A 14,083-nucleotide genomic window follows, 5' to 3' on the forward strand; every position below is an offset into this window, starting at 1 on the left:
TAGAGGAAATTATCACTTTTAATGAATTCCCATTTGCAGAGACCAAAGAGCTGAATGCAAAGGACTTCCATACAGAAATCAATGCTTGCATCAAAGGTCAGGAGAATGATCAGACAAATAACCTGTCTCGGTCCATCATGTTAATTTTGCCTTGAGAAGATCAGAAAATCACACATACTTAGTCATATTGCTAACAATATCCATTGACTTCAGATTGGGCTAAGATCCTAATTTCTACCGACTTATTCTAGGTTGAGAGTAATTAATTTCTCTGTTGTGACACAAAATAAACTATAAATTCTTAGTGAAAGACTTACTGAAGGCAGATAGAAGCATATTCATCCTAAATCTGTTGACTACTGCTGCTTTATCAAAATCAAAACATTTCAAAGAAATTTTTGGTTTTGTGTTTCTTTTATTTGCATTCACTTATATTCAGATGTTTAGGTGAGCATTCCTGAAATCCAAAGCCTTCCGGTCAATTCTGGTCAGAGGAAATAAGAACAACAGAGATTAGAAAAGAAGAAAAAAAAAATGACCAAAGAGCCCCTCTTTAGAGTTACAAATCCCATTTTGATAAGATTGCATTTTACATAATTTGTGAATGTTTCTGCTTTTGCAACCGGTGATACATTTATTTTTTTTACAAAAAATGTTGGTCTCCAGGTAACTTCACCTGAAACATTGGAAATGTCTTTGTTCCATAGTGAGAAAGAGCCTTACTTCTGTGGGAACGGGTGGCTCACAGACTGTGAGTGCTTGTCACCTGGGGTAGATAAGCCTACTGCACACTCCTTTTATTTCTGTCCTGATGATGCTGACATAACAATTCCATACTTTTTTTTTTTTAGTGAAAAGAGGTCAGTTTTAATTGTCATTTTAAATATAGTAGCAAATTTCAGTTGAACATTTGAATACTCGTTCGAGGCCTGTTTTCGTAAGTGAAGAAAATCTCATAGACTTGATTTCTGCTGTTTTGACACTTTCTTTTATGAAGGTGTCAGCCTCTGACTTGTAGTGCAATTATTGCAGTGACACTGACACCTATATATTGGTGCTATTACACTTCCATTTCATGTCCTCTAGATAAGAGCTGGCTCTTGGAAATCCTTTGGTTGAGTTATTTGCCTCAGGATGTGCTTGCAATGCAAAAATAAACAAGCCATAGGATTTCTGGCTTTTTAAAGCTGAAATGAAAATCTTAGTTGTCTTTATATGTGACACATTCAATGTGTGCTAATTTTCAGTTGAAGCTGCATTTGTTATAGGTGTTATTTAATGTGATGGCGTTGGTAGAGAGACACAGAGGACTAGAATAGTTCATATTAAATTTCTGGAGGAAATTCCTCTCTAAAATACAAGAATGAGTTCAGATTGTTGCAGTAGGTATAGAATTTGGCAATAGCACTTTCTGGCTGACTAGCTCTTTGAATTGATGGTCCATCAACCAGAGCCAGGAGGGAGAAGCTGAAAGACTGTCATGACATTCATTGGCATTTTCACCACTAAAATGGCATGGCTATACGTAACAGTAGATATTATTGCTGATCAATACAAGCAGCTGTCCTGGAGGCAAGCAGAAGAAATACCCTTACTGTGAGACTTCCAAACAGGGCAGAATTTGTCAGTGTCTCTAGGACATTAGTAAAACTATAACCACAGAACTTCTCTCAAAGCTGATGAAAGAAAAAAAAAAGAAGTTTGCATTTTACGAAGCATGTTGCTTTAATCTGACATAAACTTGTGCTGCCATTTGTGCTGCCATTTGTGCTGCCATGGGGTCATGTTCCCCCTCCCAACCCTTACTAACCACCTGTGCCCGCTGCTGCCTCTTTTGTGGTGACATTGATATGATTCGTGATGAATCAGATGGGAGAACAGATGGAGCTGAAAAGTACCTCACCTGAAAGTATGACTGCTGGGTCACTTGCATGTGCTTGCCCAACACTGGTGTTGGTACAAGGGAGGCACTAAGAGCAAGGAGCCAGATGAAGGAACTCACTGGCCGTGGCCTTGGTTCTGCGTTGCAGAGAATAAAGAAAGTATACTTCAATCGCAAGTATTCTCAGAAAGAGCTTAACCGGTCCCTCTGCAGAGAGCAACTTGAGTACAGGCTTGGTTTGTCTAGTCAGAAGAATGGGTGAGGAAGATTCAAGGATTCTCAAGTCCTGACTCATGCCAGTTCATGACTCAGATACACAGAGGTGTACCAGGATCAACAGCAAGCTCAGACCTCCTCATGATCCTCATCACGATGCTCACAAAGTGCTTAGTTCAGTCTGAATCAGAAGCAACTCTTTCATAGTCAGCAGAGTTATGCTATCATAAAACCAGCATGACAGGACAATCAGGTCTTATGTTGATAATTATCCGGTTTCTTCACTTTGAGCATTCCCAACCATTTTAGCAATGCTTTCCACATCTTCCCCATGTGTTGCTATCTTGTCTGGCAGACTGGGGTTGTTTGATTTTCTCCTGGTGCCAACCACTGGTCTCAACATCACTTTTGTGGCTTTGTTTGAGGAGCAGAGGGCTGCCAGTGCTGCTCGCTGGATTGGCAGCCTCCCCCATGTGTAGTCAGGGAGAAGAGATAGATGATGCCTTAACGGTGATGTGGGAGAGGAGGCCTTGTGCTCACTCCTCTACTGTGACAGGCGCTCCAGCGAAAATCTCCTAATCTCCTCTCAGATGAGTTGTCCTTTTGAACTCCAATTTCACTAGTTTGAAAATGGTTTCTGTATTAATTAGTTGATCTCTCCTCTTGAAATTTTCAAATCAAAGTGGACAACACACACACGTACAAACACAAACACATCTATGCTTATTCACTGCTATTAATAAATTTTTGAAGAAGGTCCTGGGTAGACTGCAGTTTATGAACCTACATAAAGTAGCATAAGAAGAGGACAAATTAGCAGTCCTAGTATAAATCTCCGTTGCAGGAAAATACATTCCTTCATGCTGAGAGCTGCTGAAATGGCAAATTTTGATAAGCTTGCGTCCACAATTTTATTTTTTTCAATATGTCTTCCTTTTTCCACGGTTCCAGTTGTGTGGTTTATTTAAGAAAATGTACACACCTTCTTCTCCATTCCTTGCACCCTCTTGGCAAAAGAGTCAGTGTTAGTCTCAGAAAATTCAAAGGTATATAATTGGAGTTGCTAAAGGGCTTGACTCAACTTTTTTGAGAGTTCATTGAAGAATTTTTTTTTTACCTGGACGAACCATCAGGTGCAACATAGCAGATGTCCAGATATCAGTGTCATCTGCTGCCTTGCCTCAGAATATTTTAGAGACAAAATATGGTGCCTAGCTTTTTTCTCAACTTTTCTTTTTCTTTTTTTGGACAGCTTAAGCTACGTGAGATGATTGTACACACCATAACTTCCCATTGCTGCCAGATGACTGAAAAAGAAAAACTGAAGCTAAATTTGGTTGTGCTCTCTCTTTTGGAATACGTTTAGTGTGCAGTCCCTTTTCTTTCTCAATTCAAGCATTGCTTCTAAAGCATATCTGTGAATCACTCTTAAAAGCATCAGCCGTGGCCATTTCAAAGCATCATCTGCTTAACAAATTCAAAGTAGATTGACCTGTTTCCCCATGCTAAAACAGTTTCACTGAATTGTTAATTTTAGAGGATGTTTCCATACAGTCGCTTTCTTACTTCTAGAGCCTGATGGATCTGATTTTGATGCCCTCAAGTCAGTAATAATTTACCCCACATGCACTAACATACCATTAAGTATGAATAAGAGTATCACCATCAAGCCTTATGTAAACTTGTTTCAGACTCACCCAGTATACTTTATTCTGTTCTTTCCCGATTCTTATTTCTCTCTTCCCCCTTTGACTTTCTTATAGTATTGTCAGTTGTTTCAACAGCAGATCCTGTCCTCTAGAACAACTTTCTGTTACTGCTCTTTGACTTTCCAAATCATTCCAGGTGGGATCTCACAGTAATGAAACCTGTTGTCAATCAGGCGTAACATTTAGGCAGCGTTAGAGAAGCAACAAATGTTGGTTTTACATCACCTTGAGGTTCCTCAGTGCTGGCTGATCTTCCAGTGTCCAGAGCATCCAGATGTGAGGCTGGCAGAGAGTTGCAGGACGTTGGCTTATGCAGCTGCACTATGATAGAAATACCCAAGAAACTATTTTAAGTACTGAAAACAACATAACTTAAAAAAAAAATAAGCACAGAGCTGGTCTGCTGCTGAGACCCATAGGAAACAGCTGGGTGGAGCACTGTGGCTCACTATGCTACTGCAGCTTTCTCTGCCCAGCACTGCCCTGTGCACAGCCCCTGCTGGGTCCTGACCCTGCAGCCTGAGAGAGGGGAGAAGCAGAGCAAGACACTGGAGACCTGCGTGCAGGTCTTGGCTGTGTCAAAGATTTCCTGTCACCTTGAATATGTCCCTTACTTATCTTCTGTTACTACTTCCATCTGTAAAATAGGGAGAACATGTTTCAACTCCTCATAGAATAATTGTGAAGGTAAATCCAAGAAAACATTCAAATACTTTTATAATAAGTAATAATGCCGGTAATACAACTTATGAATGGGGTGGAACAGAAGTTTCTGTTTCTACAGAGAGCAAAGCTTATTCCAGTTTCTTTTTATAGTATTCTTTACTTTTCTAGAGGTGTGCCTGGTTTCCTAATTAAATAGTTTCATAAAGAGAGCTCTCCTCCCCTGCCAATGCATTGGAACCCAACAGCGGAGCACAGGCAGCTCATGGGTAATGTCTGTTAGTCACAGATCTCTTGGGGTTCGACTTCAGGCAAAACGTGCGTGTAGCCATTTAAAAGAAGACCATGCTGTGTAAACAAAAAGTTGCATTTTTATGTCATTGGAGATTCAAAAAGTTATCTCTGTCCCGGGCTTGATCCTGTCCCGATTAGAGGTGATGGGAGCTTTGCTGCCGATTTCACAGGGAGCTGGGCTGGGGTGAGTAAGCTAGCAGTGATATTTAAAGAGAAGCAATGCCAGCTAGGTAATCACTTCCAGAGCGCTGGGGAAGGCAAGCATGTTTTGTACCTTTCTGTTTGAAAACACAAGAGACTGACTAGTTCACACAGCCAGGGGCAGGTTGCAGAAATTAATCAGTCTCCCATGTTGGGGTTCGCTAAGCCATTCTGTGAGAAGACTTTACTCCCCTAAGGTGCTTTTACCTTCCTCTACACTCCTTTCCTCTACACTCCTTCCCAAAGGATCACTCCTAGTCCCCTGGAAACCTGCCTCAGGGCCACTGTCTGTGCTGGAGTCCTTGATTTAACCCCATGAGCACCACTTTTCTTCATCACCCATCCTGCTTGCAGCAGCACCGCTTCCGGTACGTAGTGTCTTGCAACCCTGCTGCAGTGCTGCTGCTGCGTCCTTGCACTACATGGCTGCCAAGAGGCGGTGGCAGAGCTGAGGCAGCTTGCTGAGGAATAGGGGGGAAGGTGCTCCGTGCCTTAAACATGACACTTGCCTGGTTGCTCAAGAACCCAGTATTAGACTGTTTCCCAGAAGCTTCCCAGTACACATAGGACAAGACTCCTGTAGGCCAGTCTTGGGGAGACGCTCTCTGCTTATGAGGTCCTTGCACTGCCCTGCCCTGAGTTGGATGCCTTGTGCCACGCTTGTGAGCAAGGCTGGCAACTGTGTTTGACTTTCTCAGGAGTGGCCCATGCAGAAAAGGGTGCTGGCTCCCACCTTTTATTCACCACTGTGCAAAGCAGGTCAGCACCTGGGTTGCCAAACTGCACGCAGCGAAAGCAACTGTGCTCAAGGAGCTAGACAGAGACGGCAGAGCTAAAGCTGCATTGCTATATTTAGCACTTAACCAGAGTGAGCCACAGTTTGCTTGGGGAAAGATGGATCTTCCTCACTGCTCAGGACAGATTTAGGAGTATGCACAGCAGCATTATCTCATGTTACTATGTCTTCATTATTTCAACAGTGGCCTGTTTCAACTGGCTGTAAGACAGCACTTCATGAAGCATTAGGCATAATTAAAATTAACTTTCAGCTGCCAAAACAAATAACCAGACTAAATGCATTTTCCTTTCTTTTACTTTGAGTTGTCTTTGTTCCTTTACTGAGTGGAGTTACATGGTCCTTCAGAACTGTTTTCCCAACCCTTCTCAAGTTTGAAGTAACCTGAAATAAAGAGCCCGTGATCACTTCTACAGTGAGTACCTGGGCTTGGCTCCATCCACAGTAAGACCATATGCAAAATGAGGTGGGAGTTCCTGTTTGGGGAAAAGTGAAAGGCACAGTGCAAAAACAAAAGCCAATTTACAGCTTTTCTATAACTCACCATGGAGTGACATTGTTTTGACAGGCGAGAGGCAGTATACCTCACTGCACTGAGAGAGATGTTTCTGAGTAGCCAGAATCTCCCTTTGTAATGTGTGTGAAAAGGAAAGTAGGCCAGAGAAAGAAACAATTCTCTCTTAGTACAGTCATGCTTGCTCAACAAAACTTAGAAGATAGTATCTACAGAAACACCATCCTTTCAAAAGCGACAAGAATTAGATTACCCAAGTGTCACTACCTCATTTACTGAATCTGTAGAAAACTCTCTGGAAACTTGATCCACATGCCTGCTCATTTCCACATGCCTGCTCATTTTTGGCTATTATGCAAAGAGTAATTACATTAACAACCAACCAGTAAAACAGGCAAAAACCTGTGGTGAATGCTACTGTTCTGCTGATTTATTTAATGGATGAATGATCTTTTCATTTCATCTGCATCCGACTTGTAAAGGAGAGAAGGCAAAATAGAAAAACAGCAGTAAAACCATCAAAAAAGGGGATGGGGATGTCTGCATTATTCTGTGAGCCACCCTGCAAAGACCCACTTTTGACCAAGTTTGCAGTGATAAATGCATGTGACTAAATTTAGCACTGTGTGGACCTATGTGTCCTGAAAGCAGTACAGCCCTGTGACTGTTACGCTACCAGACTCGGCAGATGTACCCCTCAGCAGGGCTTGCTATTTTGGGTACTGCACCGCACCGCCCGGCTGGCACACCTCCTGCTCTGGCTCTAGGGCAGCCTCTCCAAGTGTAGGCCAACTCCATGGTGATTTGTAAATGTACCCAAGCTCTGAATCAGTGTGATGTGTTTCATTCAGGGAGGAGAAGAGAGGGAAAAGACCAGTGTTGTCTGGCATTTGAAAGCTGTGTACCTTACCTCTCTCTCCTTTTCTGTGTACCAGATTCTTGCCATAAGACTCCGACAGAAAACCCACTGAAGAAAATGAAAAGATTCCTACAGCATCAATAAACTTTCAATCAGGTCAAAAGAGCAAGGTTATGTGGTTGCCTGGGTGCTCCAGTTCTCCTATGTCCACAGTGGCAGGCTGTCAAATCCGGTAATTCACATAAAATAACCTTCTAGCATAAAATGGAAAAAGCAACAGCAACAAATGGAAATTATAAAATTGAGAGGAAAAAGAAAAAAAAACAAGAAGCTGATGTGTTCTTAAGTTTCTTAAATACACAAGTAGTTAAAGATCAAGTAGCTGCAATTGAAAATATCAGGGTTCAGCTAATGCCACGTGTGTCTGCCATAACCCTCCCATGATACCCCACCAGTGTGATCAACCAGCCCAGAGAACCTGAAATGTCCCTCTTTCCATGCCTGGCAGGGTGAATGTGTCTCCTAGACTGGATCATTTTGCAAACTCTGGCCACCTAAGTAGCTGTGGGTAGCAGAGCTGCTCAAATCGACACCAGCTGGCTGAGCAATAAAGCCTTGGCTATAATGTTCCCTCTTGGGTTGACTACCCCAAACTTTTACCCCTCAAACCTGTTGCTGCCCCTGTGTAGAAAAGTCTGCCCAGAATGGGCATGCAACTGAGCAAAGCTGCTGTTGCCCTGGCTCTCCTGGGGTGCCAAGCCTTGCTGCCAAAGTCATGCGAATAACTCGTTGGTGCAGAACAAAATCAGGTCAAGGAACTCCGGAATTCGGTCTGAACCACTTATAACTTAAGCACAAAGAAGCATGAGGGTATTTGCAATGTTTCTTCTGTGGCCCGCTCATTTCTGAAGCAGAGTACTCGGTGAATTCACAAGATTTAATGCAGCATCAGAAGAAACGTAAAGGTAATGTTGTTATACTACTCCAAGGGCCGGGTGAAAAGTCATAGCAGAAAAACAAACCTCACTGAACTGTTAGATGTCTCATGATGGATGAGTCAGAAACTCTTTGTTTCCTGCTACACTGTTACCAATTTAGCAGGCTGCAAAACGAGAAAATGGAGCTGTGGATGACAAAGGAGAGATAATTTGCAGAAAATGCCCACAGCTGGTGGGGTAGATGAAAGACAAGATACAGCAATTACAAAATACCAGGAGACACGCTATGTGGGCAAAGGGTGTGTCCAAGTTCTTCAAGCATTTGAGCAATTAAAATCCAAGTTACCGTTCTTTCCAATAGTTTTCAGTGAGCACAAGCAGGTGCCTTCTGCAAAGACCACTAGTAGATACATCAGATACATGTTGCGTCTGGCATGAAATGAAAGGCAAACATTTAGGCTCCAGTGATCCTCAGTTTGCATCCTTTGTGAATTCCAGAGGGAAAAAGCGTTTCCTGCTAGGAAGTGTAGAAAACGGTGCTATCAGTGGGATGTCACGGCACGGAACAAGAGCAGAAGTTCAGAGGTTATTATGAGGCCCAGGTTCAAGATTACTCACCTTTGCTTCTGTCATGTGAGCCAGACTTACTGGTGAAATTCATTTCATGTGTACGTGATCCAAGTAAGGCTTCATCATCTACCACACAACCCCAAGGATAAAGAGTTAAATACAGCTTTGGGCCATGTGTGAACCATCAAAAGTAAGGGAATTTGCATTTTGATTACACTAGATATTGTTTGGTGAACTAAAACAAATGACTTCTAGAAGATTTGTGAATCCTCCTGTGAATTAAAATGTTCTGTATTTCAACTCCAAATGTTGGTCAGCAGAGCAATGCTATATAATAGGCCACAGAATAAGCCGTGATTGTTTCCTGTCATTCTGCTGTTTCAAACTGAATGCCTTAAAAACGAGAATTGGGAGATGCGAGGTAGAATGGGAGCTTAGATTCTATTGGCACAATTTGAAAAGTAACTAAACAGTTCAATAGCAACTTAACAAAGATCCATGCGTGAGGAAGACATCTCCCTGGGGTTCTTGACAGTATGGCATCTACATTCTCCCATATTTCAGGAAGGAATTTAGAATGAGCTCAGAGGGAAAACAATTCAGAGAAAAGCCACGGGAATTATTATGGGAAATGAAAAACAGATCATAGCGAAAAACTCTGAGCACGGTACCTATTTCCTTTACAAAAGAACTGATTGAGGAGTAACAGAGTTACAATCTATATGTTCCAGCACTGAGCACACAGCATGAATGAACTTTTCAGTATAGTGGACAAAAGTATAACAAGATGCATTAACTAAAAGGCAAGACAGTTCAAACTAGGAATAAGGCACACATTTTTAACAGCGAAAGTAATTGAAACAATTTACCAAGGACTTCAGTGAATTTTCCGTCAATGAGAATACATATAGAATGACTGGAAATTTTTCCAGAAGGCACCTAGCTGAAACAAAAATTAGTTCATGGAAGTTCAATGGCATGTCATATACAGGAGGTCAGACTAGATTATCACAAATGGGCCTTTAGGGCTTTAAAGTCTAAGAATTTATGGGAGATTGAAAAGATATTAACAAATTTTCTTCCAGTAGAATGTCCTTAACAAAGATCAATCTCTCTATCAATGGATTTTCCATACTTTCCATCACTGTCTTAAGTCTTTCCCAAATAAATTAGATTAGTGTAGTGAGATCAATAGTGCTTTCGTAGTGTCTTCTCTTTTTCAGCCTGCCTTGGTTATTGAAAGAACTATCTAGTCTAAATATACACAATCTTTTATTCTGTTTGAGAAACAACCCATCCAATTATATCTCATTAAAGCATCTTAAAATGAAAGTTTTAATGAACGTAGTAAAACTGCCAACTAAGAAATGCCAAAACTTTAAAACTTCTTAAAAAATTAGCTCTGAACATTTTTCCATCAAGAGCAAAGTATTTTTTACAAAATAATTTTGTTTACATTTTCTAATTTCAGATTTTTCTGAGTTAGTCAAGTGCAAAAGTTCTGGTTGGACCATATGGAAAATAATATTTACATCCTTTAATAGCTCCGCTGATTTTCTTTCATCTTTCAAATACCCCAAACTTGTCATGTGCTAAAACCAACTCTGGAAAATGTCAGTCCCAGAAAACATGCTTGTCAAATCAATAGCAACCAAAAACAAGAGGAGCGGTCATGTTAAGAACTGAAGTCAGTGGTAATTATGATGGAATTTTGGTGCATATCATCAGTTTGCCTAACCTAAGATGCAGACATTAAGAGGCCTGCCAGCAGAAGTTGCCCAGGAGATGTGCTGAAGCAGCCTGTCTCTTGATGCCTGGGCTGTCTTTTCTCCCTGGCTGACTTCATTCACATGCCTCATCATGACAATTTACTCCAGTCCTTTCCCCTCCCTCCCCAGCAGAGTCGGATGTTGCAACCCATTTACAGTGAGGAGATTCCCTTACTGGGTGAACTTTCTGTTACCTGGCAGGAGAAATTCCTCGGCAATGAATGCAGTCTCAGTATCTGTGAAACAGCTAAGGGATTAGAGATGTCTTTTCAAGTCACTGAAGGTTTCTGATAAAGAGCACAGCAGCACGCTGCCGGAAGTGCGGAAGAGTACTCATCCCATAAAAGACTATGGAGATTTTTTTGCAAGTAGAAACTGAACATCCATGTTGGACATCGGCTATTATTGCTCCAGTCCCAGTAAAACGTGATGTATGTGATGGGTGCAAATTTCACAGGCTTTATGCAAGTCCACCCACACTGCTGCAGGGTGGTTGTGTATGTTACCCAGCAAGACAATGCATAGAGAATTCAGACTGGGAATATCCACGGTACAGTTTGATCAGCATGGTACAAGAGAAATTCACCTTTTTCCTGCTTCTGTCTGCCTCTCTTCTTTCACTTCTGTAGTCTTAAGGCTTTGTGTCCATTGAAGGACCCTCAGGAGGAACCTGCGGTAGAAATGTGTAGAGCCAGGCACACTCTTGTCTCACCACCACTAGAAGGAAGCCACTTGGTGGCTTTCCAATAGCTCCTCAGCAGAGGAGGGGCTACAGCTGCCTTGCTCTGCCATAGTCTTACCCTTGGAGATGGTATGTCCACTGCCAGGACACCCAGGTTCTGCTTCCTGTTACATTCAACTAGGGTGAACCTAGCTTATTGTCTGAAGTGCATTTCAGTGGGGAAAAAAAAAAAAAAAGAGAAAAAAAAAAAGGCCTGTCACAAGTGAAATAGTTGGGGAATTAATGAAATAGTGTGGAATTAAAAGAATGGCTTCTTTCCACAGTGAATGGAAGCCAAAACGGCTGTGAATCTCATTTCAGCATCTAGCAGAAAAACTGTCAGCCTGGTTATAGTAAAGATGATAATATTATGTTGTTTAATCTTATCTGGATATGTCCCCTCCAGTGGTTTCCTGCTGGTAAACCACAGAGAAGAGAGGCACTAGTAAGTAAACTAGAGGAAGTGAGATGAAATACAGTATGCTCCTTTGGTTAATAGGGAATTCATGTGAAGGATATTGCTAATTAAAACCAATAGTATTTTCCTCCATCTGGGCTTTCAAAACCAGTTTCAGAGGATACAGAGGATGTTTTGTTTCACTGAATTGCTCGTAGTTTAGGGGAGCCACTGGGATGAAATATTAGTATTGCGGTAAACTCTGCTTGTGCTTTAAGAGCAACATGTGAAACAGGCACTTTACAGATTGTGAGTACATGGTTTCACCCCCATAATGTCCAAATGAAAGGGCAGCTTGGGGTTAGAAGAGCAAAATCCACCCTCAGCCTACTCTGAGGTAAAAGAAACTGCCAAACAGTCGTGGTTACTGGAATAAGAGCTCTTGTGTCCCTGGGCTATGCGTGTGTGGCTCTAGGGCTGCTGGATCTACAGAAGCATGAAGTCTGGGGATTTGCCTGCAGTGCTGACCTTTGCACCAGCCTGCGGATGGCATGGTGATTCACAGGGAGTGTGCGAAGCCAGTGGCTGCCTCCCTGCTACTGCTCACAGCTTTCCTCTGGTGTGACCAGAGGGAGTTGAGGTTGCTCCAAAGACCTGGCCAGAATTCCCTTATAGAGCACCTCACCTCATTAACTGCATCAGGAAATTCTGAGCAACGTCAGCAAAAAGAGTTGTGAGTGAGATGACGTCTTTATGCATTGGTGAGATCTTGTGCTCAGTGCTTACTTACTTCACCTGGATTCTAGGCTTGTGCCCAAGGCTGAGGAAACAAACCTAAACTTTCTTCATTCAGCTTGCCTATTCATGAGTGCCTTGTGTCAGCAAAACATGCCTCATCATGTGGCTACCAGATGTTTTCTCCACCTCCTGCACCACTTCCAAGGATCCCACTCTGACCCACTTCCCCAACAACGAATGGAAAAGTCCACTTTTGTTGTTAGAGTTGTCTTTACATCACTGGAAACAAACAGTCTGTAGGAGATATTGGAACAACTCCCTGTGTATTAGTAGTGTCTGAAGATTGGCTTCAAATGTGGCTGAGCTGGGTACTTTGAAATTAAATATGAAGGGGAGAAGCAAAGAAAAGATACTGCAGGAAAAATTTGGCACGCTCTTAATCAGAGCTGTCCAAGCTGTGGCCTGTGGGATGTCTTAAGTCTGGCTTCTGCTTGTATGTTATCTGGCCCATGGCTGAACTGTTATACTACCTTCTGGGTCCGTATTGTCAAAGGCTGGACTGTCCTGCTGTAGGTGATTTATCCCGAATCTGCGGCAAGTTAGCGTCCTTTACTAGACAATTCAACTAAGATACATGCATCCTGGAAGGATTGGAAACTGAAGGGAAAATCAGCCTCCTCCTTTCTCTCCAACCCTTTTCAATTACATTTTTATGTTTATCACTTTTTAGTTCGGGCAAGGGATTCCTCTTACCCCATTTGCTCTTGTGTTCTTGAGGCTTGAACAGCCCTTTATTATTGCAAGAAGCTCCTCTTTTCACCTGTGTTCTGGTTTCTGGCCCTTGTTCTTCTCTTGTTGACTCCCTAGGGGTACACAGGTGGTAACCTGGAAGCCAAAAGGAATGATACTGGAGGAGTGAGAGATTGAGAGAGAAAAAAAGGGAGAGAGGGAAAAAAAGGAAGAAAGAAAAAAAAAGCAGTGATCACAGCAAGCCTCCAGACTCTCCTAACAGCAAACCCCTAATACATATCAGTGTGCTGGATCTTGTCAAGATGCAGGTAAGGTATAGTTTTGGGAATGCAACCTAAACGTTTAGCTTGTTGGCTGTAAATGTTTAGACCTGTTAAGTAAGGTATCACAGCTCTGTCATGAAGTACATTCTGTCAGCCGAGAAAGATTTTTTTATTCACAGGCAGTGCCATAGTTAGTCTGTTCTTTAATGGTGGACATCGGCCTCGGAGGCACCACACAGCAGAATGCCTAAGCATTTCTCATGTCCAAATTAAGCCCTCTTAGACAGGCTGTGGGCACAGAGGGGTGAATTCACCCTGTGTGCAGGAAGGAGTTAATCTCACCACTGCAGTCTGGTAGGGATTGACTAGCATTTTTTCAGAGGATAAGCCATGACTCACAGATAGCTTCAGTCAGGATTTTTTAAGCATAGTGTTCTTTAGGATGGTAGGTGAAACACCGAAATATTCTTGGAGAAAGCTGATTTGCATCCAAAGTGCTTCGTAAAACGAGCCTTTAAAAGAAAATCCAGTAAGTCAATGCAAATATTGTTCTTAGCGTACAAAATATTACAGCTCTGTTACCTATTAGTATAGTACGCTACCAGCTTCCTAAGTTTGCGCGTGAAACGCAGCCAAGCTTATAAAAGAACAATTTAGCTTCCCTGACGGTACAGGCAGCAGAGAATCAGCCACGGCAGGGGCAGGTCAGTCACTGCACAGGCAAGCGTGGCAAAGCGGGGTGAGAACGCGGCCCCCGCGCAGAGCCGGGCGCCAGCGCCGGCACCGCGCAATTGCCAGGGGAC

The 14,083-nt window shown here is 42.4% G+C and overlaps 1 protein-coding gene across 1 annotated transcript in view; it reads right to left on the reverse strand.

Annotated features, from left to right (window-relative positions):
* The window catches only part of MAP10 (microtubule-associated protein 10), a 78,634-nt gene that overhangs the window by 60,535 nt on the left and 4,016 nt on the right, over positions 1 to 14,083 (reverse strand). The window contains exon 3 of the mRNA XM_009329231.1: positions 13,021 to 13,152. Coding sequence (XP_009327506.1) covers positions 13,021 to 13,152 — 132 coding nt within the window. The remainder of the gene's footprint in view (positions 1 to 13,020; positions 13,153 to 14,083) is intronic.

This window comes from Pygoscelis adeliae, unplaced genomic scaffold (genome assembly GCF_000699105.1).
Source record: "Pygoscelis adeliae isolate BGI_AS28 unplaced genomic scaffold, ASM69910v1 Scaffold77, whole genome shotgun sequence".
In the NCBI taxonomy this organism is placed as follows: Eukaryota; Metazoa; Chordata; class Aves; order Sphenisciformes; family Spheniscidae; genus Pygoscelis; species Pygoscelis adeliae.